This window comes from Megalobrama amblycephala, linkage group LG11, assembly GCF_018812025.1.
Source record: "Megalobrama amblycephala isolate DHTTF-2021 linkage group LG11, ASM1881202v1, whole genome shotgun sequence".
Taxonomy (NCBI): domain Eukaryota; kingdom Metazoa; phylum Chordata; class Actinopteri; order Cypriniformes; family Xenocyprididae; genus Megalobrama; species Megalobrama amblycephala.
In genome coordinates this window covers 31,604,218-31,623,915 of record NC_063054.1, presented here as the reverse complement: position 1 = coordinate 31,623,915, position 19,698 = coordinate 31,604,218, and the positions used below count along the sequence as shown (strand labels likewise).

Below are 19,698 nucleotides of genomic sequence, written 5' to 3'. Positions count from 1 at the left end.
TACCAATATATCTTTCACATTTCTAGACAGAGACAGACTTGAAATGTTTTGGGAAAACTGAAGGAATATTAGTACTGCAGGTATTTTAGTGTTTTTGTCATTGATTTTGTTTAAAAGTGCCCCTATTATGTATTTTTTTCATGTTTGTGAAGGTAAAATGTCTGCAGTTATTGTCTCCTAAAAGAAAGAATCAATTCTGTCTCACTTCCTGTTACATACATAAAAATGTAACAGATTTGCATAATGCAAGCTTACAGTTTTCATTGGCTGCTCGCAAACAACGTCTACTTAGACCCGCCCTCAAACACTGTAGTTGTATCTGAGGCCTGGAAGACTTTGGTTCTTGATGTCGACATGTCAAGAAGAAGCTATTTTCAGCGCTGCAAATCCACTTTGCATGAACTTCAAATCGTTACTGTTCATATCACTGTTTATCAAAAGCTGAGGAAGCCTCCGGAGGTGAAATCCAGATATGGTAATGTGTTTTGTTTCCAAAACAAGCTGTAAGCGGTAAACCAATCACAACAGACTGGGCCATCTGACCAATCAGAGCAGAGCAGGCTCACAGAAAGGCGGGGTTTACAGAGACTGACTCTTTGAACGAACCGTTTTCAGACTGTTTAAGAAATTAGGTGATGTGCAATTGATGTTACGAGAAAATTGTTTTTTGACCGTAGATGCATATAAACCTATTGTAGGAGACCTCCAAAACAAAATTAGGAAACGTTAAAATAGTATAATATGGGCACTTTATAATCACCAATGAAGCCAGATGCCAAAAATACATTCATTTTTTCCATATGAATCAGACAAGGATGTAAAGAGTAAGTTAATTGTTTTAATCTGGAATAAGTTATGTCGACAAACAAAAAAACTGAACACAAAAGACCTTTAAATTAGTTATATCTTTATTTAGTTGAATAATGTCCACCTCCCTGAACAGTAGTGTCTCACATAGTTTGTCCGCACTGGTTAAAACACAATGAGCAACAGAGCATCTGTGCTTCGCGTAAGCACACGTACACAAACTACTTCACAATACATCTGCAAACCATATTGCACCCATACACATGTACATACTTGGTCAAACACACAAATACACAACCCTACATTATGGCCCAAAAAAATCTGATGTGCAAAACTTCTGGAATTTTTTCATTTGAGACTCACATCAAACTGTAAATGGAGCATTAATGAAAGTCTTTGAAGAATGTCAGTTTATTTTATTAGCGTGTAATGGTATTGTAGAATACGACAATGTGCTTTATACATCTCTAGTGTCACAAATCTGATTGAGGCGGGTGTGTCTCAAGGCACCGAGGCAGATTACAGGTTTAATTCATCAAACTAAATGGGCTTTAGAGGTTTAGTTTGGATCAGTGGAAATATTTCAAATAAGCAACTGGGCATTCAAATCAAATCAAATCAGATTTAAAGGAATAGTACACAAAATAAAAATATTGAGTCATGTACATTAAAATGTGTATGATTTTTGTCTTCAATTAAAAAGGTGTAGTCCACCAAAAAAAAGTGAAAATTCTGTAATTTACAACCTGTATGAATTTCTTTCTTCTGCTGAACCCACAAAACTATATTTTGAAGAATGTTGATAACCAAACAGTTTTGGTTCCCATTGACTTGCATTGTATTTTTATCCATAATATCCATCTGTTAATCTGTAAATAAACCAAAACTACTTATTTACCAACATTCTTCAAAATATCTTCTTCTATGTTCCACAGAAGAAAGTAAGTCATAGAGGTGTGAAACGACATGAGGGCGAGTAAATGATGACAGAATTTCTGGGAGGACTATCCCTTTAATGTCAGTGATGCCAAACGTCAGTGTGTCTCATAACTGATCATGACATGCCAAATTACATTACGTACATATGGCAATTTTCAGTAAATAATCACTTCAATTTGACTCAAATTGTGGCTTAAGAAGACATGGAATATAGTGTATAAGTTTTATCAAACTACTTTCATGACATGCAAAACATCGCCTTTTGTTGTCATCCACAGTATTTAAATTACACAAGTAAATAATGACATAATTGTCATTTTCTGGGTGAGCTATCCCTTTGAAGACCATTTAGTTCAGTGCATAAAACCCTATCAATTCACCTTCAGATCCTAAAAATCTGCATGAGAAAATGTGACAGCTCAAGATAAACTGCTTCCAAGGGGTGGATAGAGAGGTAAAGAGTTCATTAAATCATTAAATGCTGATATAATTAAGTAATAAGACTTGATACATATTTAGATCCAAAGCCGCTGCTCTTTCAATGAGCATATGAATGTAGAAACGCTCAGCAAGAGAAGTTTCACATCATTTGAATAAAGTGTAACAGCTGTTTTGCAGCGTCATTTTTTTTCCCTTTGGAAATCAGACCGGAATTATATAAACACTCCTATAACCCAAGTTAGTTTAGATATGTTAAGCATTAACATATACAGTATACTATTGACAAGGATACTAGCTCTACGGGTCCATCAAAACACTAAACATTGAGTCTTCTGACATGACGACTATACAGTTTTAACAGTCTCTTGGTCAGGCTAGAAAGGACTCGCATTCATTAAGATGCCGCCTTAAGAAGAGAATAACAATTACACCTAGTTATAAAAGGAATTTTGCTTTTCTCATTAGATTTTACCAGTTGTGCACGCAAAACAACAACTGATACAAAGATTCAGAATATAATTCACGTTTGTCTGCAGTAATTGATGTCTCACACCCCACTTGAGACACAGATCAGTCTGATATACACTGAAAGTTCAAAAATTTGAGGTCAGTTTTTAAAGAAATTACTTTTATTCAGCAAGGACGCTTTAAATCGATTAAAAGTGACAGTAAATACATTTATAATGTCACAAAAGGTTTCAATTTTAAATAATGCTGTTCTTCTGAACTTTGTTTTTCAAAGAATCCTGAAATATGTATTTCGCTTTCCCCCAAAATATTATGCAGTTCAGCTGTTTTCAACATTGATAATAATAAGAAATGTTTCTTGAGCAGCAAATCAGCATATTAGAATGATTTCTGAAGGATCATGTGACACTAAAGACTGGAGTAATGATGCTGAAAATTCAGCTTTGCCATCACAGAAATCAATTATATTTCACAGTATTTTTTTACTATATTTATGGTGAGCATAATATACTTTCAAAAACAAATGATTGACCCCAAACTTTTGAACAATAGTGTAAATTGCATGTGAAAGTGAAATATACTGATAAAGCATCTTAGCACATCCTAACCAGGTGCAATGCGACTGAATGCAAAACAGCTATGCAACATGACACAATGACAACCAATCAGAAGAATGTAGTTACGTGAAGTGTGACCAATGAGATTTCACTGTGAGCGAAGCTAGCACGCACTGCAGCAGAAATGGAACCAAATGATTGGCAAAACGTGCTGTTTTACATATAATATCTTTTATCGCAACACGTCTGGTTAGGACACAGTGTTAGAGTGTATATGACTGTAAAATCTGAAAGCACACATAAAATGATTTTAAACACTGCAGACAGTATGACTTGTTGACTTGTTCATAAAAAAACAAAAAAAAACAAAAAAAAACATACACAGGTCAAAAAAAGGTGGATCATTTTCGAATCCATTCTTGCTAGTGAAGCATAAACCACACATTTCAAAGGAGTCTGTTTTTTTCTATAATAATAGTTGTCCAGCCATCAATAATTCAACTGCAACCTAAATTCGCACTATTTGCTTTTCCAAAATCCATTCTGATTCCATCAATCTTACTCTGTAACTTTTCTCTTGGATGGCGGCAAAAGATGAGCAGGCAGTTCGCTTGGAAGCTCGTGACCTTCTAGTTTGACCTTGATCAAATGGTTGGCCAAGGCAAACTCCTCATCATCGAGCATCCCATCTTTATCAATGTCAGCCAGCTTCCAGATCTTACCCAGCACAGTGTTTGGCAGCTTGGACTTCACCATCTCCCTCTTGGCATTGGCTCCAGTCACTTTGCCATTGACGGGCGAGAGAGTGTAGAAGATTTCATCATACATGGGTTTGTCACGTGCTACCACCCATTCGACTTCATCGATGCCCTCGCCGGCTCCCTCGCCATATCCGTGTCCGAACGGTCCGTTCATGGTGCCCTCGAAGGCACCGCCCTTCACCACCTGATTGGGCCGCTGCGTCTCCTCTTGGCGCACCAGAACCATAAGCTGGGCGATGTCGTGGGCCAGCATGTCATCTACGGTGTCCAATAGCTTCATTTTCAGAGGCTGGAACTTGTTCAGATCATGTGCCTGAAGCTGTTCCTATTCAGTGGGAAAGAAAGCAAGAAGAAACTTGCAGGATGTAACAAAAGATCCTGTCAACATCTGTTGATATTTCTAGGGTAAAACAGCTCCACTCCCATCACATACTCATTGTCAAGCAGCAACAGCCTGTCTGGAATAATAAAAATCTTGATGCTTTGGCTTCTTTTAGAAATAGTTTTGTGTTGGCGGAGAAGAAACATACAAACCAACTGGCCAAATTTTGTCTGAAACATGCATTACTCAATATTCATTTGTTTGTAGAGCTGTTCCATAAAGGCAACAATTATATAAACAGCATTCTTACTCAAGTGATCATTTATTTAACTATAATAGAGACTAATAATCAGGTATGCGGTCCACCCAAAGCTGAAGTATTTCTACAGCTTTTGTTGATTAAAAAAAAGGTCATATGGAATTGAATGAAATAATGAGGAAAAATAAATGCTGCTTTTCAATGTGCACTACAAAGTGCCCACTAATACTAGAGAGTTACCTTTTAAAAGTTCCAGTGAAGCATGCTTGAATCATTCTCTGTTGTTTAAATTGACCTTACCTGCATTTTCTTAAGATTAGGGAAGTCTCCCGGGGAAATCTGGTGTTCCCTCTCAATGCGGCTGTAGATCTCGCCCAAGCTGTTAATCAGCTCCTTCTTTTTGTTGTCCTTCCCAAAGACTGAAGGCATTTCTTTCTTCAAGGAGCTAATTATGTATGCATGGACCTGTGAAAGCACAAAAACAAAGCTCCTTCTAAGTTTATAAAGCAAGCATCAGTAGACTACAGTTACAAAGAATATGTCTGGTTTGTATTTTACACTAATTAAAAAAAAAAAAATCTGACAAACTTTTGAGTCACTCAAAATAACCTACTGTATAATTAAAAAAATCCTTATTTCATAAATAAATAAATAGCAGTAGGAAACTGAAACCTGTTTTAAAACTATTAAGGTTTTTTATTGTGACATTTTCATGGTAATTAACATTTTTACACAATAATACTTGTTCCCTGGAATACATGATTCAATTGGATTTGCATTCTTTAATTATTTTGAAAGTGTATGTGGTTAATTATCATGGAAAAATCTTAATATTAAAACATTAATTATTCTGAATATATTTTTTTCTTCTTTATTTTTTATAGTAACAAAAACAGCCCTTAAATACAGCTGAATCAAGCTCGGATTCAAAATGAATGTAAATTTTCAATCCAATTTGCATTCTGTAATTTATTATTTTTGTATGGGCAGGGGGGAATAAGGGGGGACTGTATAAATGATGACAGGAGGGGAAGCACATCTGTATGATCTGGGTGAGGGACGGGGAGAGAACTTAAATGTTCTTTTTTAATGCATCCAGCTGGACATGGAGATCTAAATTGAGTTTAATAAGTGACCAGTGTCGAGAGTCCCCAACATTTCCTCTTCCAGTGCGGGTCTCTTTGGCCCAGCCCTTGTGTTTTGAGCAACATTTGTACAGATGGGGATAATAAAGGATTTCAGACGTAATTGAACCGACATATGAGAGTTTTAGTGTCCTTTTAAATGATAGCTTTATGTTTGACTACCTGAGCTGCAGTTCTTTTATATAGAGTGGGTACGGAAAGTATTCAGACCCCCTTAAATTTTTCACTCTGTGTTATATTGCAGCCATTTGCTAAAATCATTTAAGTTCATTTTTTTCCTTATTAATGTACACACAGCACCCCATATTGACAGAAAAACACAGAATTGTTGACATTTTTGCAGATTTATTAAAAAAGAAAAACTGAAATGTCACATGGTCCTAAGTATTCAGACCCTTTGCTGTGACACTCATATATTTAACTCAGGTGCTGTCCATTTCTTCTGATCATCCTTGAGATGGTTCTACACCTTCATTTGAGTCCAGCTGTGTTTGATTATACTGATTGGACTTGATTAGGAAAGCCACACACCTGTCTATATAAGATCTTACAGCTCACAGTGCATGTCAGAGCAAATGAGAATCATGAGGTCAAAGGAACTGCCTGAAGAGCTCAGAGACAGAATTGTGGCAAGGCACAGATCTGGCCAAGGTTACAAAAAAATTCTGCTGCACTTAAGTTTCCTAAGAGCACAGTGGCCTCCATAATCCTTAAATGGAAGACGTTTGGGACGACCAGAACCCTTCCTAGAGCTTTTTTTCAGCTGCAGGGACAGGACGACTGGTTGAGGGAAAGATGAATGCGGCCAAGTACAGGGATATCCTGGACAAAAACCTTCTCCAGAGTGCTCAGGACCTCAGACTGGGCTGAAGGTTTACCTTCCAACAAGACAATGACCCTAAGCACACAGCTAAAATAACGAAGGAGTGGCTTCACAACAACTCCGTGACTGTTCTTGAATGGCCCAGCCAGAACCCTGACTTAAACCCAATTGAGCATCTCTGGAGAGACCTAAAAATGGCTGTCCACCAACGTTTACCATCCAACCTGACAGAACTGGAGAGGATCTGCAAGGAGGAATGGCAGAGGTTCCCCAAATCCAGGTGTGAAAAACTTGTTGCATCTTTCCCAAAAAGACTCATGGCTTTATTAGATCAAAAGGGTGCTTCTACTAAATACTGAGCAAAGGGTCTGAATACTTAGGACCATGTGATATTTCAGTTTTTCTTTTTTAATAAATCTGCAAAAATGATTTTAGCAAATGGCTGCAATATAACAAAGAGTGAAAAATTTAAGGGGGTCTGAATACTTTCCGTACCCACTGTATCTAGGAGGTGGATTGCTGTTGAAAAACATTAACGTGGAATCTGGCCATTACAGCAGGATACTTTTTTATTGATTTTTTCCCTATCACATATTTTAGTAATCAGCATAAATTATCATTCAAAAGCTTAAACACTCAAAATTCATCATGTGAAAGACATTGCTTTACCATGAAATTGGTACTCTGAAACCATTTAGCAGGCTACATTTTTGTGATATCAACATCAAAGTTGGATCACAACCATTTTGATACCATTTTAGAACCGGTTCCAAATTTCCAAGAACTGGTGATTCAATAAGAAATGTGCATTTTGATTCTGCTTATAGATACCTGTGTGCGCATTTTAATGTGATTTTAAACCATTCAGGCGCAAGAGGACTCGCATGCTGTTTTCTGTGCTCTGCACACATCTAAAGCGCGTGCACAGAAAAAGTGATTTTAATGTGATATTAAACCATTCAAGTGCAAAGAAGACTCACACACTGTTTTCTGTGCTGTGCACGTCCAAAACAAGCACACAGAAAGAAGCCTCTCATACTGAATAGTGCACAATGCTGAACTGAGTTCTCTTCTGTGTCTTCTTGCTCTTGAATGGAACAATACACAAAAATGTGTCAAAATGTTCACGTAAACACAGTTGGTTATGTCTTAAGTGAACATAAACAGTTGGCAAAGAAAATGCATAACAGTATACTGGATCCATGCTGCTCAGCCTAATATTCCTGCTGCTGTCTCTATAACAACAATTATCAAAGACAAAAGACAAAGAGAAAATTCACTCGCTGTTCTTGACTGAATAACTTTTGTAACTATATTTGTAATGTAGCCTCTATTTTATTCATAAAGTGCAGTGTTATTTTACATTTGATTAGTTTCTGTAACAAAATACCTGAAAATCTATTTCAATTGTATTTTTTATCAGTTGTATTTATTTGTGCAATTACTAATTTATTCATTTGTTCTTTTTTAATTACTGAGTGTTTACTTGACTTTAATAATGCTTGAAATTTAGGCTAGTTAGTCTTGTTTTTTTTTTCTATGGTATTTTTAAAGGCAAAGTTTATAGGCAAAAGTTCCTTGTTTAAGCGTTCTTTAGCCTGTTGATTTTTGTTCATAGTATTCAGATACAATTAAAGGTGCCCTAGATTCAAAAATTGAATTTACCTTGGCAGAGTTGAATAACAAGAGTTCAGTACATGGAAATGACATACAGTGAGTCTCAAACTCCATTGTTTCCTCCTTCTTATATAAATCTCATTTGTTTAAACGACCTCCGAGGAACAGGCGAATCTCAACATAACACCTACTGTTACGTAACAGTCGGGGTGTACGCCCCCAATATTTGCATATGCCAGCTCATGTTCAAGGCATTACACAAGGGCAGCCAGTATTAACGTCTGGATGAGCACAGCTGAATCATCAGACTAGGTAAGCAAGCAAGAACAATAGCGAAAAATGGCAGATGGAGCGATAATAACTGACATGATCATTGATGATATGGTATTTTTAGTGATGTTTGTAAATTGTCTTTCTAAATGTTTCGTTAGCATGTTGCTAATGTACTGTTAAATGTGGTTAAAGTTACTATCGTTTCTTACTGTATTCACGGAGCCAAGACTGTCGTTATTTTCATTTTTTAAACACTTGCAGTCTGTATAATTCATAAACACAACTTCATTCTATATAAATCTCTCCAATAGTGTGTAATGTTAGCTTTAGCCACGGAGCATACTATCAAACTAATTCAGCATCAAAATAAATACTATACTTACGCGATTAGACATGCTGCATGACGAACACTTTGTAAAGATCCATTTTGAGGGTTATATTAGCTGTGTGAACTTTGTTTATGGTGTTTAAGGCAAGCGCGAGCTCTTGGGGCGTGGAGCACGAGATTTAAAGGGGCCACGTACCCTGAATCGGCGCATTTATAATGATAGGCAGTTAAAAAAATGTATTAAAAAAAAAAACTATGGGGTATTTTGAGCTGAAACATCTCAGACACATTCAGGGGACACTTAAGACTTATATTACATCTTTTGAAAACATGTTCTTTGGCACCTTTAAATGTTTTGAAATAAGACTTAGAATACATGTGAATATTTAAGTTTTTTTTTTTTTTTTTTTTTTTTTTTTTTACCTTATTGGAATCTTAATTAGGAATTGATAAGAATCGGAATCGTTAAAATTCAAATGATACCCAACCCCACATATGACGTTGATTTTCTAGCAATTTTACAGTCCAAATTATTTTGTAAAATATATATTTTGTATGAAGTTTACTTTACAACAAACTTAAAACTTTTATAACTTGCTTTCACTTTAATTTTTTTGAAGTGCTTTCACTTCTGCAATAAACTGCTAAGTGTCTTCTTACACCAAAAATACACCAACCTTAAGTCTGTATTCCAAAGCATTCATTTAAGTTCAGATCTATGCTCAAAAAGGGGGGTGACAGTTAACAGGTTAAGTCTATCTTTTGTGTTCCAAAGAGAGGAAAAGTTACACAGGTTTGGAACAACATGACGGTGAATAAATGATTACAGAATTGTCATTTTTGAGTGAACTTCCTTTAAATGAATGTGCTACTTTATAATTTGTGATTAAAGCAAGGAAGACTATAGCACACTCAAGGGCATTTTTAATTATGTCTTTATGGGGAATGACATTTTAACTCATGATCCCATCTTTCAGCACATCTAACAATCCCCACTAATCACTGACCCCTGAGTCAAAGTCAAGGACTTTCTTTGCATGTTCTGGTCTAGTTTTTCAGATGTAGCTTATTTCCTGCACGACCAGTATCTTCTATGACTCCGAGTTCAGTCTTGACAAAAAATGTAGCCAAACATCAAGGAGACACATCAGCAGACTGTACAGTTTGGAAAATGGCCTCATTACTCAGCAAAGTCTGCAAGATCAGACAGACAAAATACCCGTAAACACACAAAGTGCATGTATACACTGCTATTACTTTTACACTAGAGCTATATGCTTGACCACATCAAAAACATGTTGGAACGGCAACAACATGTCAACTCAATAAATGGAGAAACAGAGACCATTTATTCTGAATCACACACACCAAATATTTTCCCTTTGAACATCAACATATAAAAGCATAAACGCTGAGACTCTGTTTTTGTTCTCCAGACTTTGAGCAGTGTGTTAGCCATATCCAGTTTTTGGTTTCAGTAGCGGTTTGGTTCAGAACTTGTCAAGACTTTGGAACTTAAAGGATTAGTTCACCCAAAAATGAACATAATTATTATCTAACATTCCAAATGCTGTTATTTTTTGAACACAAAAGGAGAATCTTTCCATATACAAGAAGAGTTCATAATGCTGACTGCTGTTTTTCTCATAGCCATGGTTATTGGAACTATTGCATGAAAAAGAGCTGCATAAATCCAAAATTCATTCTTTTGAGCTTCAAGGAAAAAAATAACAGCTAATAGGTCTGGAGTGAAATGAGGATGAGTAATTATTATTATTATTTTTTTTTTTTTCAGTAAACAATAATTTCCAGGAAAACCTAATGGTCATATTATAATGCTTTATCAATGTTTAAATGCAAATACTTAAATAAAACCTCAGGTGGGTCATTTGTTTGCTGGATTACGTCAAACTTATTAGGTCAAAGTAATAGAAGTTTACCTTAGCAAGACGAGCTCTCTTGATCAGATCGTTGAGCTTGCGAAGAGCGGCGTTGCGGGGCAGCGACTGGATATCCTTGAACAGATCTTGCTCTTCAGCTTCAAACAGCTTGCGATTGTCTGGAATCAGCAATGGATGTGACCAAAAGGAGCCTATGTAGACACGAATCACCTCAGGTGTGTTGACTATCTTCCCCAGCGACCACATGAGGGCGCCGTAGACGCGCATCAACTGCTGCGTCTCGATCTGGTCGGCCTTGTTGAGCACCACACGGATCTTATCCTCGTGGTTCTTGAGGGCCTTGATCACCTCCGAGAACTCGTCCGAGATGTCCAGCTTGTGGGCATCAAACAGCAGGATGATGCGGTCCACGCGTTCGGCGAACCACTCCAACACCGCAGCGAAGTCATAGCCTGAAGGAGAGATTGGAAAAGAGATTGATATCCTATCCAGTATTTACGGTTCACAAAGCTTTCGCACCGGATGAATGCTCGCACAAGAGCGGAGTGGCAGCCTGCCAATCAGAATGGGCAAAATGACCTTGTTAGACCTTGCGCTCAATAGCACTGAAGCTGCTGACTCTTTTCCAAGTATCGTTAAAATGTTCTGGCCTGTTGTGGTTTTTATGATCTAATGTCTGCCAGTTAATGGCTTCTGCAGTTCAACTTCACCCCCCTCTCCAGGGATGCAGCGAGTCAAACAGCAAGTCCACCATTCAAGATGACAGCAAGATGATAATTCATTTTAAACCAAAGCTGCATTATGTAGAATATTTTGGAAATATTTGAAGTAAATTATGTATTTAGATGCATTAAGCAATATAAGCAAATATTAAAAGTCAGTTTAAATAATAATAATGACAGTATTATCCACATTATTATATACAGTATTTTTTTTCTTCAAGATAATATAAAATACTGTTTTACTTTTAAAACTCACTATATGCAATTTCAGCCATTTCCAAATACTTCTAAGTCAAGTCTGCATCAAGTGACTTTTTTAAATCCGGCTCTCATTTTAAGGAGCTGCAGACTCTTATGGAAGAGTGTAAAACTAGCTTTTACATTATCTGGGTTACTGCACGTTCAACTTTTTGAAAGGGGTCAGAATCCTTCAAACAAAACCTAATGCTACGGTCTAATTAGTCTTGTACTGCACGACACGTTATCTCCAAATCAATTTGCATTGCTGCAATGCAACCGTGCATAAAAAAAGGCTTAATTTTAGGATGATTTGATTACTAAAAAAGAGGTTATGCCAATGCAATACAGTTAAAATGAATCAGAAACCATGCCATTGTTTCCCAATCAGCCTCAACAGGAGACTGTTATTGTGCAGTATTTGCTTTTAGTGGTGACAGACAAATTACTATCCCATTGGAATCAGTTAAGACACTGTGTGCTAGTGACAAGAATATCATTGCTAAAGAAAACAAAGTTTACACTGACCTTGAAAAGATAGTACTCATAAACTGGAAAACATTCTATTTTGGTCCCCTCTACGTTACATGCTAACGTTTGCTCTATTCATTGCTGTTATTGTTTACTAAAACTAAAACTATTAAAATTGATTTCAGAAACTGAAATAAAGCTGAAATAAATAAATAAAATATAAATATTAGATGAAAAACTATGTTGCCTTAGCAACTAACTGAATTAAGTTGAAGCTGAAGTACTAAAATTACTAAAACTGTAATAAAAAAATTAAAGCTATGTAGAAATAATTTAAAAACAAACTAAAAAAAAGATGAAAACATTAAAAAAATTACTAAAACGAAAAATTAAAATATAAAATAAAAGCTTATTCAAAATGTTAATACATATTAATCACATTTAAATTATTTATATAATATTATAGTAATAGTATATAAATAATATGTATATGAATATACTATTATAGTATTTATAATTAATATTTTGTGTTAGCTTTTATTTTTATATTTTAAGTTTTTGGCTTTACTGTTTCAATAATTACCAGTTAGGACACACCTGCTGGAAAAAAATATAAATATTTATGAATAACAGTAATATATTCCACCTTGGAACGTTAAGTTGAAAGGCGTCTGAAAGAAAAGATGATTATTCTGACCAAGCTCTGTTGTTGTGCTATGTCAGCCTGTCATTGTTTTTGTTCTGACATATATCTTCTGTAATCATCCAGCTTAGCACGAGTTACACCGTCAGTGCACTACATTTATACCCAAAGGGTTTTGGCATGACTTTGACAGAAAAGGAGTATATTTCCAAAGTTGTGTTCTGTTGGGAGGAATTAGTATGTTAATATTTCAAATCAGTGACATGGAATATGGCCGACATAGCCATTTCTTCCACAGGAAGATCCCATGCCTACAGGAATGGGGTGGACCATCCCTTCCGATTTGGCAGTTTCACAAGGAGAAGCTTTATTGTCACCTGCAATAGTGTGGTTTGTCTTTTCAACAACTTATAGATCTCTATCCACTATTGTTGAAACTTCAGACTGAGACTAGCAAACTCTAAGAAAGACAACATCTACAGTAACAGATACACGAGACAATGTCATTGAGAGCAGGACAATAACAGCGGTGAAACTGGGCTTTGCATTACAGCTGTGATTATGTTGTTGAAGAGGGACAGATCTGAGTGTTAATATCAGGAGGCGCTGTGATTTCACAGCACGTCTGGAGTCAAGCGGTGCTGGAACTTCATTGGAGTAATAAGCTGCAGGTGTTAACAGTAGTTTGGCAATATCTACAATACCTCCATACGGACATTTACGCAGGCAGCTATAACCAAAGCCATCTTCTGTAGCAACTGTTCATGGGAAGAAAAAGATACAAAGATGTCAAATTACAGTAATAGGGAAAAAAAGGATAGAATTTAAATTAGAAATGTCTCAAATTCTTCCTTGAGTGACAAAAGTGAGTTTAGGTAGTTCATGTCACTAGAAAGAGAAATACGGTCTTGAATGAACAGATAAAATAAAAAACAAATACAGATAAAATAAAATAAAATAAAAATAAAAAACATGGGAAAAAAGGAAATAATAGAAAATGGTTTTGGTTGATGCTGTGCTGCATTTCTACACTGCAACATCCTGAACTGATGAAGATGCTAAAAAATATGTTAATGATACAACCCAAAATCTGGAGATGTTGGGATGTTTTTTAAATTTGAATAAAATGAAAATTAAAAGACTTTCAAATCACATGAGGCAATATTTTATTCACAATAGAACATAGATAACACAAAGGTTTCAATTTCACAATTTTATGCACAAAATGAGCTCATTTCAAACTTGATGCCTGCTACAGGTCTCAAAATAGTTAGACGGGGGCATGTTTACCATGGTGTAGCATCTCCTATTCTTTTCAAAACAGTGTGAAGACATCTGGGCATCAAGTTTCTGGAGTTTTGGTGTTGAAATTGGGTTCCATTCTTGCCTGATATAGGTTTCCAGCTGCTGAAGAGTTTGTGGTCGTCTTTGACGTATTTTCCTCTATAGGTGAAAGATCTGGACTGCAGGTAGGCCAATTCAGCACCCAGACTCTTCTACAACGAAGCCATGCTGCTGTAATAGCTGCAGTATATGTTTTTTCATTGTCCTGCTGAAATACACAAGGCCTTCCCTGAAATAGATGTTGTCTGGAGGGGAGCATATGTTGCTCTAAAACCTTTATATACCTTTCAGCATTCATAGTGCCTTCCAAAACATGCAAGCTGCCCATACCGTATGCACTTATGCACCCCAATACCATCAGAGATGCTGGCTTTTGAACTGAACGCTGATAACACGCTGGAAGGTCTCCCTCCTCTTTAGCTCCGAGGTCAAGGCGCCCGTGATTTCCAACAAGAATGTCAAATTTGGACTCGTCTGACCATAGAACACTTTTCCACTTTGAAACAGTCAATTTTAAATGAGCCTTGGCCCACAGGACATGACAGCGCTTCTGGACCATGTTCACATATGGCTTCCTTTTTGCATTATAGAGCTTTAGTTGGCATCTGCAGATGGCACGGCAGATTGTGTTTACCGACAGTGGTTTCTGGAAGTATTCCTGGGCCCATTTAATAATGTCATTGACACAATCATGCCGATGAGTGATGCAGTGTCGTCTGAGGGCCCGAAGACCACAGGCATCCAATAAAGGTATTCGGCCTTGTCCCTTACGCAGAGATTGATGAGATGAGATTTGCAAAGCCTTTGCAATTTGACATTGAGGAATATTCTCAAACAATCTTTTTACGCACTCTTTCACAGATTGCCCATCTTTACTTCCGAAAGACTCTGCCTCTCTAAGACATCCATTTTATAGCTAATCATGTTACAGACCTGATATCAATTAACTTAATTAGTAGCTAGAAGTTCTCCCAGCTGTTCTCCCAGCTTCTCCAATTTTTAGTTGAAGATGGTGTCGTGTAAACAGCCCCAAAGTCAAAAGGATTTAAAGCTGCAAGGTGTTTCACATATTGTTGCAATCTGAGCCCCTAACCTTTTTCTAATTAAAGACAAACAGCATCAGGTGTGTGGTTTTGAGCTCTGTGTTGTTTAGAGCCAAGGCATTGACACAGCATTCTACTACAACACTAATGACATTAAATAAACCTTAACCACAAACAGAGCAAGTGATCACTGTGTATCTACAAACCTACACCGGAGCCACTCTCATCTCTTACACAGTCAGCTGAACATATAATACAACAGAACCAGTCCAGTGAATGGATTTGGCAGGAAGTATTTCCTGAAGGAAATAAGGTCTATTTCACAGCACCTGACTGTGGTGGAGGTAGAGGAGAGCTAGGAATGATAAAGCTGCTCTTGGGAGCAGCGCTGGCATGCAGTCAATAGAGCCTTACAGCTGCAAGCTCAGAAACACGCTGTACTGCCAAACACTTGAAAATTGAGTAGAAGAGAGGGAGAAAGGGATAAGGGGTCCTACAGTATTACAGCGATGATAAGATGAATGATGAAGCTAGTGGCCATTCTCTATTAATGACTCTCAATGCAATAGAGTAACTAGGATCATATGGGCCCAAAAACAAACAAACAAACAAACAAACAAACAAAAAAACCTAAAATACATAAGCCTAAAAGTTTAATGTGTGTATATATATATATATATATATATATATATATATATATATATATATATATATAAATAAATAAAAATACGTACAATATTTAATAAAATATCAATTAAATACACTAGTATGCAAAAAAAGCAATAAAGCTCTCAAGGCTAGGCAATATAGCAAATATATGCTGTGTCAATGTTTGTCAGACAAAGTTTATAATGCTTTCTGTGAGATGCCATTCTTGTAATGGATGCATGAAAAAGTGCTGATGGGTGTCAGAACTGTACAGACGTTATTAATGGACTGATCTGGTTGAGGAAGCATCTTTTAGTGCTGGTGCTCTACAGCTTTAGATCGGTCAGGTTACTCTGACAGTGATATCGCAGGTACTGTCAGGCAAAGGCGTTAATCTCACCTAGCCAAATTATGATTATATATTGGGGTCATTAAGATTTTTTATTCAGCAAGGATGCATTAAAATGATCAAAAGTGGCAGCAGATTAACATTGTTACGACAAATTCTATTTAAAAGAAATGCTGTTCTTTTGAACTTTCTATTCATCAAAGAATCATGAAAAAAATGTATCACTGTTTACAACACTGATAATAGTAATAAATGTTTCTTGAGCAGCAAATCAGAATATTAGAATGATTTCTGGAGGATCATGTGACACTGAAGACTGGAGTAATGATGCTGAAAATTCAGCTTTCTTAATTAGTGTTGAATCATTCTTATTTAATTTTTATATCAACATTTTGTTTATGTCATCATGTTTGAAATATTTCAAAATCCTAAAACTTTATTACCAGGTTTCAATTTGACTTTGAATCCCAGATTTTAAATGTGGTCTCAGACTCTTGTGACCCACTGCATGTCTTCTGTAAAGCTCTTTATAAACACTACAGAACTGAGTGCAAGAATGAATCCGACTGGATAGTTTCAGCCAGTTTCTATGATGTGTATGTTTGAAATAAGCATCAAATGATGACCATGAAAGGCTTGTGGGTGTGCCGTCTGGGACGAAGGCTGAGTAGAAAGACAATAAGAGCAGCTAATTACAGACACAAACAGTGAATATAAACATAAACACATGCACCTGGCTGAACACACCTGGACGAATCCTTCTTATAAACAGATCTCACAGAGCACAGTGGTGTGCACTGATCTCTGCACGCCACTGAAATGAACCACTGGCTACATGAAGAAGTGAAATGAGCTGCCTGTAGTCATGAATATGAGAGAAAACGTTCCTCCCTGTCATCTCATGTGACTGCTAGAGAAATTCCACAGTCATGCTTGACATAATGAAAGAACAGAGGGCACATGTCAGACATTTTCTCATTACGTCCTGCTAAATACAACCATCACACTGACGTGTAAATGAGACTTAAAAAAAGACAATAGGGATGCTAATTTAACAAATCTGGTTCTGACTCTGATTCTTTACAGGGTTAGTTCCAATAATGAAAAAATGTCATCAGTTACTCACCCTCATGTCGTTCCAAACCCATAAGACTTTCATTCGTCTTCGGAACACAAATGAAGATATTTTAATGAAATCTGAGAGATTTCTGTCCCTCCATTGACAGTCCATGCAACTACCACTTTAATGCTTCAAAAAGTTCATAAAGAGATTGTAAAACGAATCCATATGGATTAGGCCAATCTACGTTTTAACTGATTTAAAAAAAGAAAATAAGTATAACTTGTAAGGCCCGTTCACACCAAAAACTATAAAGATATAGTTCTATAGCACTGTCCACATCACAACTATAACGGCACCGAGAAACGATATCACTTTCAGAATGTTTTTTTTTCCGGCTGATAAACGATAAAAACACTGACAGCCAATCAGAATCCATCCTGCTTTAAAGACTTGAACATTTAAAGCAGCAGACGACAAAACTGCAGCACGTTTAGAATAAACAGAACAATACCATCCTGGTGTGTGGATGCTAATATAGTTATCATTACAGTTATCATTCTTTGTGAGAACAGGCCTTTAGCGGTTTATGCAACCAGCCCCTCAGTTCTTGATTCCCATTCGTAAAAAAAGAGACAGACTGTGAGAGAAAGTGAAAGAGATAGCCGTTTTAGCAGCACATGCTTAGATCCAGTGTTCAAGCAGGAAGAAAGATCGCTAAACACTGCTATGAATGTAGCAGATTGCAGTTCGGTGTGAAGGTGCCATTAGTTGTCAAGAAACTGCTTGCTCTTATCACATGCAGTCATGTGCGAAAACCCTCCAAAAAACTCAATCCACAATTTAATGGCAACTTTAAAGGCTCACAAACAACATGTTCACTGCAATCAATAGCTCTTTAAAGCCAGAGCTACACAGCCACAGACTAGTGCAAACCAAAATCATTATCAGTCAATTTAAAACCCTTTTAGAACCAAGTGTCTATTCTAGTGCTGTTATTTTTTTAAACAACAACAAAAATATAATTATTTTGATGTTAAAATACTTTTCCTTGTTTCCATGAGAAATACTGCAAGTACAGCATTTGTCAACTGAGTGTAAACACTGTGGATTCACTAAGAATAGCATACTACGCTATCGTTCCAAAGTTTCAGAGTTCGGTACGAGACTTCGGTAACATTTTGTAAATATTTTTCAAAGAAGTCTGCGTGCTCATCACTGCTGTACTTATCAAAAACACAGTAAAACAGTAATATTGTAAACTATTATTAATTTAAAATAACTGTTTTCTATTTGCATATATTTTAAAATGCAATCTATTCCTGTCATAGCAAATCTGAATGTTCAGCATTACTCCAGTCTTCAGTGTCACATGATCCTTCAGAAATCATTCTAATATGCTGATTCGATGCTCAAGTAGTGGAAACCATAATATATTCGGGATTTTTTTAGGATTCTTTGATGAATAAAAAGTTCAAAAGAATGGCATTTATTTGAAATAGAAATATTTTATAAAAGTCTAAATGTCTTTACTGTCACTTTTGATCAATTCAAAGCATTTTTACTGAATAAAATTATTAAATTCTTCTTCAAAAAAACAAACAAAAAAATCTTACTGACCCCAAACTTTTGAATGGTAGTGTATACTGTGTATGTACAGAATGAAAATGTATGTGTATAGATGAGATATCTGGAGTATATTTGCTGAAATGTACAGTATTCAACCAAAGCACACTACATGGGAAACTGTATACCACAATGCAATGTGCTTGACTATCCTTTTCCAGTAAACTATTAAAGGTGCCGTAGAACGTCTTTTCAAAAGATGTAATATAAGACTAAGGTGTCCCCTGAATGTGTCTGTGAAGTTTCAGCTCAAAATACCCCATAGATTTTTTTTTTATTAATTTTTTTAACTGCCTATTTTGGGGCATCATTAACTATGCACCGATTCAGGCTGCGGCCCCTTTAAATCTCTCGCTCCCTGCCCCCCCCGAGCTCTCGACTATAAGTGCAGTTATACAGTGCATAAACAAAGTTCACACAGCTAATATAACCCTCAAATGGATCTTTACAAGATGTTCGTCATGCATGCTGCATGCATGGATCGGATCATATGAGTATAGTATTTATTTGGATGTTTAGATTTGATTCTGAATGAGTTTGAGGCTGTGATCCGTGGCTAATGGCTAATGCTACACTGTTGGAGAGATTTACAAAGAATGAAGTTGTGTTTTTGAATTATACAGACTGCAAGTGTTTAAAAATGAAAACAGCGACGGCTCTCGTCTCCGTGAATACAGTAATAAACGATGGTAACTTTAACCACATTTAATAGTACATTAGCAACATGCTAATGAAACATTTAGAAAGACAATTTACAAATATCACTAAAAATATCATGTAATCATGGATCATGTCAGTTATTATTGCTCCATCTGCCATTTTTCGCTGTTGTCCTTGCTTGCTTACCTAGTCTGATGATTCAGCTGTGCACAGATCCAGATGTTAATACTGGCTGCCCTTGTCTAATGACTTGA

The 19,698-nt window shown here is 36.4% G+C and overlaps 1 protein-coding gene across 1 annotated transcript in view; it reads right to left on the bottom strand.

Moving 5' to 3' along the window:
- Window positions 1-886: 886 nt before the first annotated feature.
- The window catches only part of ehd3 (EH-domain containing 3), a 28,584-nt gene continuing 9,772 nt past the window's right edge, over window positions 887-19,698 (bottom strand). Inside the window, exons 4-6 of the mRNA XM_048207437.1 lie at window positions 10,681-11,093; window positions 4,855-5,019; window positions 887-4,298 (exon numbers count right to left, since the gene is read on the bottom strand). Of these exons, the coding sequence (XP_048063394.1) occupies window positions 3,771-4,298; window positions 4,855-5,019; window positions 10,681-11,093 (1,106 nt within the window). The 3' untranslated portion in view covers window positions 887-3,770. The remainder of the gene's footprint in view (window positions 4,299-4,854; window positions 5,020-10,680; window positions 11,094-19,698) is intronic.